We start from the raw sequence: 8,352 nt of genomic DNA on the forward strand, positions 1-8,352 counted from the left end.
GGACAGAAATGAGTTTGGTTTCAATGGGTGTGAAGGGCGCTGGGCGGCACCTCCAAGTTAGGTGGAAGATTTTGGCTCTCAATCCTTAAAACGTAAGCCCGCTCACGTTCTCCCCGCCCGGCCCCGGTGCACTAAGCACGGCCCTCTACGCTGCTCCTGGCTCAGACTGTTCCTTAGTCTGGATCACGCTTTGGAAAGGTCTTCCTACGGGACCAAATAAAATGTCCCCGCGTCCTCCAGGAAGCCTTCCCTGATATCCCTTTGCACACCCGAACCCTAACCCCAACCCGACAGGGCTGGAGGAATCTGTTGGCCCGACTTTCCCCAGACTTGGGGCTCCTTGGCAGTCCAGTTGTCTCCTAGCCCAGGACTGGCTGGCACTGAGGAGTATTTGGTAAATTGAGTTTGGGGCATCTTGTCCTTGTCAGGTGGGGAAAGTGCTTCTGCTTGGCTTCACCTCTTCGTGCCCCATTATCGAACATTTCTAGCCTCACTCTCATCTGTTAAAGGAGGAAATAATCTTCACATGAAGATAAACAAACAAACAAAACCAGTTGCCATCCAGTTGACTCTGACTCAGGGTGCCTGGTGTGTTGCAAAACAGACTGCTCCCTACGGTGTTGGCCTGCAATCGTTACCGGAAGATTGCCGGGTCTTTCTTCCATGGCACTGCTGGGTGGGTTTGGTCAACCAACCTTTGGGTTAGCAATTGACTGGACACCATTTGCGCCACCTAGGGTTCTTTGTGAAGATTACATGATATGCGATTAGAGATCAGCGGGTGTCTGTAACACGGCCATCCAGCCAATTAGGCTTATAATGACCCTATAGAACAGGGTAGGGCTTCCCTTGTGGGTTTCTGAGGCTGCTAGCTATTTACAAGAGTAGAAAAGCTCATCGTTCTCCCGCAGAGCAGCTGGTGGTTTTGAACTCTGGACCTTGTGGTTAGCAGACCAGCATGTAGCCTCACGCCACCAGGGCTCCGTGGTGTCTGTAACAGGTCCTCAAAATCGGTCAATAGCAGACGAACTTCCAGGCCTTGGTTCCAGGAAGGAAGGTGGACTTGGTCAGGGGGCTGTGGCTATAAAAACTCCAAACTCACTCTGTCTGACTCATGGTGGCTCTACAGGACAAGGTGGAACTGTCCCTGTGGGCTTGAGAGGGCAACTTTTTTTTTAGAACATTTTCTTTCTTGCTTTTCCCCCCATGGTTAAATCACATTTAAAATGAGTTGTTCTAGAACAATCAGTTCTAGTGCTCCCTCCTTCCTCTGGCATACATTGCTTGCTCCCCAAATCTCCTCCCCCTCCCTACCTCCCCCACCCCCCTCCATCCCCTACAGACCCTTGCTTCAGTTATTATCTCTATGCATCTACTCCTTCTGTGCTTCACACACTGGAAACCCCCACAGGTACAATGAAAAAACAGAAACAAAATAAAGCGGTGAGGATAAAATAATAATAACATAAAGATAAAAAAAACAAATAATGAGTATGAAAGACCACCATCAATATATAAAAAGCCAGGAAAGAAATTTTTGTTATGAAACTAGCAAGAAATACTTGCACCTAGAACAAATTCCAGATGGGTCGAGAGAGAGGTCAACTGACCTAGTATTAAATTCAATCCAGCATAATCAAGATTACAATGAAATCTGATAGTCAAGCTGTTTGAGACCCTTGCCTGTGGCTAGAGGGGATCTGCCAGTGGCTTAATCTGACGAGCTACTCTGCAGATAGATTTTGGGCTCCCACCGTCCTCTACAGCCTTGTACAAATTGGCCCACAATTTAAGCTCTGATACTTTCCCCTTCAGCATATTTGAATTTTGTTATTGTCATCTTTGGGTCACACAAGCTGGTGTGCTTCTTCCTGGTAGACTTGACTCCTCACTTAGATGGCTGCCTGCTTGAAGACCCCAGACACTGTTCTGATTGATAACCGGGTACCCTCTGCTTTCTTCACCGCCGTCTGCTGTAGCACCCTTATCTTCAGCGATCATTTCATGAAGGTGAATATCGAGCAGGGCCATGTTATCAGAACGAACTGCTCTTGGGTTGGGGCAAGAATTAGTGGGAACCCAGAATCCACTTGTATGTCCATGGGCTATACCAGGGTTGGGGTTTACTTCGGTGGTCAGACTCTACCTGCATGTCCATGGGATGTGCACAAGTCGGGTTTACTTTGGTGGTCGTAGTATGACAGAGCTCAAACCCCATAAGACCATCTACACCAGGCGTCCTCAAACTACAGCCCGCGGGCCACATGCGGCCCACCGAGGACATTTATTCAGCCCGCCGGGTGTTTTTGCCCGTTTGTTTTTTTACTTCAAAATAAGATATGTGCAGTGTGCATAGGAATTTGTTCATAGTTTTTTTTTTTAACTATAGTCCAACCCTCCAATGGGTCTGAGGACAGTGAACTGGCCCCCTGTTTGAAAAGTCTGAGGACCCCTGCTCTACACCAACAGCAGCAGCAACCAACCAACAGACAAAACAAAAACAAAAACAAGCTCAAGGGAGGAAAACAAAAACCCATAGAAACAAAAAAAGTAAAACATTTGTCAGAGATTGCAACTCTTTACATAAAGAGCCTCATCTTTCCCCTGCAGAGCAGCTGGTGGTTGCAAACTGCTAAGCTCATGGTTAACAGCCCAACGAGTAACCTCAATGCCACCACGGATCCTGTGGTTGTGGATATAACATGCGTTTACTATGCAGTCTCTATAGGTCGAATGTCTCCAGCTATACCAGCGGTTCTCAACCTGTGGGTCGTGACTCCTTTGGGGGGTCAAATGACCCTTTTACAGGGGTCGCCCGATTCATAACAGTAGCAAAACGACAGTTAGGAAGTAGCAAAGAAGATAATGTTGTGGTTGGGGGTCACCACACCATGAGGAACTGTATTAAAGGGTCGAGGCATTAGGAAGGTTGAGAACCCCTGAGCTATACATACAGTTCTTGTTAGATGCCATCAGGTTCATCTTTTGCCCATAGCGACCCCATGTGTTTCAGAATAGAATTGCTGGGCTATGATCCTGGTGGAACAAGTGGTCAGGGCACAACTGCTAACAGCAAGGCCAATGATTTGAACCTAGAGCAGCTATTCCCAGGAAGAAACAAGTGGCAATCTGCTCCGGTGGAGATGCATGGCCTGAAAAACCCTGCAGGGCAATTCTCTGTCTTATTGGTCGCGAAGGTTAGGATTCCACAGGACAGAAATGAGTTTGGTTTCAATGGGTGTGAACTTCATGCAAGTCGACCCACCACCTGGTCCTTCTACAGCTGCACTGCAGAGTGGGTCTGAACTGCCCATCCTTTGGTTAGCAGCCGACGCTTCCCTGCTGCACCTCCAGGACTCCTTTGGGCACTGACTGCAGGCACCCTCCACCTTTGATAATTCCAGGAGGTCAGAGACCACGTCACCCTGAAGGCGACCTACTCCTGGGTCACCTGGAACACAGGACTCCACCCCAGGGCCCAGGTACCATATCCAATAACAAGAGACAAGCAGGGAAACTGAGGCATGAAGGGGGTGCCGCCTCCCAGCCATCTCACCACTAGCATCACTCCCCAAGTCTCCTTTTGACCCTCCTGTTCCCGTCATGCCCAGTTCTACCCCAGGTGCCCTGGCCTTGTGGCTCAGACAGGGGCTAGATGTCTCTCTACCAGGCTTGAACACCTACACCTGGGCATTCATTCCTGAAACTGATACTCGTTAAGCCCCTATTGCCTGTCAGGTTCTGTGGAGGGAGCCGGGGTAACACTCCCTGCCCCAAAGTGAGGGGCTCTCGGTCTGATGCGGAAGGCAACAGGAAGAAACCGTTACATGGACAGATACTTTCAAACACCCCCGTTGAGGAAGGACAAGAGGGCAGGCAGCGATGGCCAGGGGAGGTACCCCAAGGAGAGGCTGCTGCAGCGGGGGACACCAACTATAAGGTGACCAGACGTCCCGCTTTTGGCGGGACAGTCCTGATTTTGAACAAATTTTCCCATGTCCTGCGGCGTTTTAAAAAAGTCCCGATTTTTGGAAAGAATGCATGACAAGCTAGGGTAGACGGTTTTCGGCCGCCATGTGGCTATTTCGCCAGGATAGGAGTTTTATCAATGGTGTCCTTCTTTACCAATGTTAAAATCTGGTCACCTTAACCAAGTATGAAGAGGAGGTGGCCACAGAGCAAGTGACTCAGGCAGCGAGTGAAGCCCATGCAAAGGCCCTGAGGCAGGTCTGGTTGGGGGGTGGCAGGAGGTCGTGGACACAGGTGGCAGGCCAACCACGTAGACCTGAGGGCTGCAAGGAGGAGTGTGCTTGGGTAAGAGAAACGGGGAGTTATGGCAGGTATGTGGGCAAGGGAGGGCTGTGATGGGGTCTGTGTCGGCTAAACTTCCCCACATCTGCCAAGGGGAGCAGGGTTGTCAGGGTCAGGAGGGAGGTGGCACAAGGGCAGGGAGGGCTGGTCAGAACAGCATCTGGGTGAGGGATAGGAAGCCCTGGGCCAGATGGGGGGCTTTGGAATAAACGGGGAGCAGACGTTAGACTTGTCGGGGGCTTGAAGGACAGGCTGCGCAGAGGGTCTGGATGTGAGGATGAGGAAGAAGGGACCAGGAGGAGTCACTGATGTGTCCAGGTGTCTGGCCTGGGTCCCGTGGTGGGGGTGGGGTGGGGTGGACAGGGAGGGGAGAAGGTGGAGATCAAGACCCCTGGGGCTGTTGTTGAGTTCATGATGCCACTATGGGGACCCAAGTGGGGACAGAGCCAAGGCCTTGTATGTCACCACGTGCTGACACACTCGCGGCCACAAGCCACCCTCCTCCCATGTCTGTGTGTCTGCGGGACACCTCTGCAAGCATGCAGTAAGGGAGCTGCCCCCACCTCCCAGCCACTGCACACGGCACCACCTACACACCCCATCACACCCACTGCCCCGGTGTCCCGGCAGCTGTCTCTCCTACACCCATCTGGCCTGCCCCCACCCACCCCCCACGCAGAACAGCAAGACCCTGAGAGCCAGTGACCGTGGGCGGGCAGCACCACTGACCTGTAGATCAGGCTCTTCCCGGGCTCATACACCCTCCATGGTTCCCCATTGCACTCACAAAGCTGCGCTCCTGGGCCCAATATCTCCCCTGGGTCCCAGATTCCGCCCCTGTCCTCGGCCAGATCCCTGACTTCTGACTCTGCTTCCCTCTGTGCTAATGACTATGGAAAAGAAGGGGCGCAGTGTGTAGAACCTCACTCCCAGCCCACCACTCCAGTGCTGTCCACCCATCACATACTCCTGGCCCCACGGTGTGAGGTATGCAGTGTCTTCAGTAGAAAATCTCCACTGTCCCTGCCCTTGACCTTCAAGGGTCCAGAGCAAACACACCTCTGATTCTGTATTTCCGCCAGGGACAGCCTCTCGGCCACACCTCCGTTCTTGGGGGCCCAGGTGACAATTTGCTTCAATGGCTGGTGCTTTCCAATTGGCCAGCCCACACACATCACCTGAGCACCTGCTGAGCCTTCCAGTTTGGCCTTGTCCCAACATGACCAAGACAGAGCCAGGCCCCCCCAGCCTCAGGGGAAGAAAAAAGCCTTCCCCTAGCAGACTTGACCTGGCTGATGAGCAGCGGGGGACGAGGAAGGCAGGAAGGAGTACTGGGTAGAAGGACTCACAGCCTCACATCAGACCCTATAGAACAGGGTGGAATTGGCCCTGGGGGTTTCCGTAGAAAGCTTCATCTTTCTCCCGAGGGAGGAGTGGCTGCTGGTTTCAAACTGCTAACCTGGTAGTTAGCAGCTCAACTCGTTAACCACTATGCCACCTAGGGCGCCTTAGGGAGAGAAAGATATCGTATCGTGAGTCAAGAAAGACCCATGCTGGCTGGGCCAGCCTGCCTTTTAGAGGGGCAGCCAGGAGTCCATGGCTGGGCTAGAAAATGCACAGGGAAAATGCACAAGGATGACTGAGTTCATTTGGGGAGCCAGGAGCAGGGGAGGCCAGGGTGCACGGCTGCTCCCTGTCTAATGTGGCTCTGCTGCCCCCAGGTGGCATGTGAGGCAGCCACAAGAGCTCTGCCAGAGCCCCAGACTTTGCCTCCATGTCTTCCTGGTAAAACCAGCTCAGCTTCCCCTCCATTTCCCACCGGACACAAGCTTACCTCCCCTCAGCACCCCATTCCTTACTTGGGTTAAGGCCAAAGACCCCGAGCTCCACCTGGTTAGCCATTCCTTCCCAGGGTGCCGCGGGGCAACACCTTCTGAGGTGGGGCACCGTAGCCCCTAAACCTTACTGGAGGGCCTCACCTGGTAGAAGGCACCATCTCTGGCCAGACTCTGCCCCAGTTTCCTCTCTCCTTCACCCACTGCCAATCCTGGCCTCAGCGGGTGGGTCCTCTCACTCCAAGGCAGACCCTCCCTTGCCAGAGTTGATCCTGATTCACAGTGACCTGTCAGGCAGAGTAGAACTGACCCTGTGGATTTCGGGGGCTATCAATCTTTGTGGGAGCAGATAGCCTCATCTTTCTCTCTTGGACCCACTGGTGGGTTTGAACCGCTGACCTTGTGGTTAGCAAGCTAATGTGTAACCCACTGCCCCACCAGGGCTCCCGACAGTAGCCACAGGGCCTTTGCATTTCCCTCTGTCTGGTGGCTCTCTTCCTCGGCCTCTGCCCAGGTCTTGGCTCCAGTGCCATCTCCTCCCAGAACCCTGGAGGTGGCGTGGGACACACGGGGTTGCTAACCTCAAGGTCACTATCCGCTCTGTAGAGAAAGATGAAGGGTTCTCCTCCCATAAAGACTCATACCCTCAGAAACCCACAGGGGCAGGTCTACTCTGTGCTGTCGGGGAGCTGTGAGTGAGAATGGGCTCAAAGGTGGTGAGTTGGCTTTTAGTATTTTCATCTGTTCACCTCTCCAACCAGACTGAGTCCCGTGAGGGTGGCATGGCGTCTATTTTGTTCATAGCTATGCCCCCAGCACTTGGTACACAGGAGAGATCTACAGTCGTCCTAAACTGAAGGCACCTGCTTATCCTCCAGCACCCACTATGGTTTCCACAGCATTCCTTCTTTCCCCCCATTAAAGCCGTGTGAGAAGAAACTGAGCCACTCATTCATACTAAAGTGTACATGACTGAAAGGCGATCAAAGTTTAGATGGCACTGACCCTCCCATCTGCCACCTGCGTGAATCTTGCAAGGGGCCTATGATAGGCCTGGTAATCCCCCCCTGTACAGGTGCGAGACCTTGAGACCCACCAAGCCACACAGGGTGGCTAAAACCCTCAAGAAGACTCTGGGGGCAAAACCCGCCCCCGTGCTTGGCCTGCAGCTGTACTGAGCCAGGAGAACTGGCAACTCTCGGAGCCTCAGGTTCCTCAGCTGGGTGAGAGGCAAGAACACGGTGTCTTCCTCCCAGGCTTGGTGGCAGAACAGACTGTGTCTGGGACAAGGCTGGCACACTACCAAGTTGAGTTCCTGTCTCCTTCCACCTGGGGCATGCTCACTCAAAGTCCTGGGCTCTTCCCATGGACTCTTGGGCTTGGGGATGGACTCTCAGGTTTGGACATGTGTATTCCGAGGAAAGAGCCGGGGGAACAGCTGAATTAGACACGGGGAGGGGCCCTGAGAGGGCTGAGAACCCAGCACCTGTCTTGGGAAGTCCTTGGGCAGCAGATCAAGTTCTGGCCTAGCCTGGGAGACACCTGCTGGATGGGAGACTTTCCCGGCCATGGCTGAATGTGGAATCTCCCCGGCAAAGCCTCGGCGTGGACTGCCGCGTCACTTTATGGAGTGGGAAACTGAGGCCTGGGAGGTGACATCACCAGCCCCAGGGGCAGCGGGGCGGGTCCTTGCCCTGTCTCCTCACGCTGTCACTCACCTCCAGGGGTGCAGGCCCAGCGAGGGGCTACAGGGGCTGCAAGGGCTGCTGGGGCTCAGCAGGGCCGGGCTCTGGCTGCTCGGAGACAGACTGTAAAGACAGAGGCCGGGACGGTGAGCCAGGTGTGGGCCTGCGTGCTCCTGGCCCAGATGGAGAGGGAAGGGGGTCCAGGCCAGGGAGTCTGGGTGTCGAACAGGCCGGGAGGGCCAGACCGCTGACCTCAGAGGGCTTCCTGGAAGCGGCGGTGCGTGAACAGGGACGCGCGGGCCCCACTGCCATAGCCCCCGCTTCTCCCCGGCGGCCCCCACCCCGCCCCGCCACCCAGCACTCACTCGAGGGTCAGCGCCGGGATGTGCAACTTGTCCCTGCGGGATTTCATGCCGAGGCCGGGGCCGCGTCAACACCAGGGCCGGCAACTGACACCCTTTTCGCGGCCGAGGCACGGACCGGCCGACTGACGGACGCGGACGCGGGGACGCGGGCACGCC

The 8,352-nt window shown here is 54.4% G+C and overlaps 1 protein-coding gene across 1 annotated transcript in view; it reads right to left on the reverse strand.

Annotated features, from left to right (window-relative positions):
* The window catches only part of MAST3 (microtubule associated serine/threonine kinase 3), a 38,739-nt gene that overhangs the window by 22,734 nt on the left and 7,653 nt on the right, over positions 1 to 8,352 (reverse strand). Inside the window, exons 3-4 of the mRNA XM_045299250.1 lie at positions 8,197 to 8,229; positions 7,865 to 7,954 (exon numbers count right to left, since the gene is read on the reverse strand). Coding sequence (XP_045155185.1) covers positions 7,865 to 7,954; positions 8,197 to 8,229 — 123 coding nt within the window. The remainder of the gene's footprint in view (positions 1 to 7,864; positions 7,955 to 8,196; positions 8,230 to 8,352) is intronic.

This window comes from Echinops telfairi, unplaced genomic scaffold (genome assembly GCF_000313985.2).
Source record: "Echinops telfairi isolate 266 unplaced genomic scaffold, ASM31398v2 ScPeMD7_7457;HRSCAF=8495, whole genome shotgun sequence".
Classification (NCBI taxonomy): Eukaryota; Metazoa; Chordata; class Mammalia; order Afrosoricida; family Tenrecidae; genus Echinops; species Echinops telfairi.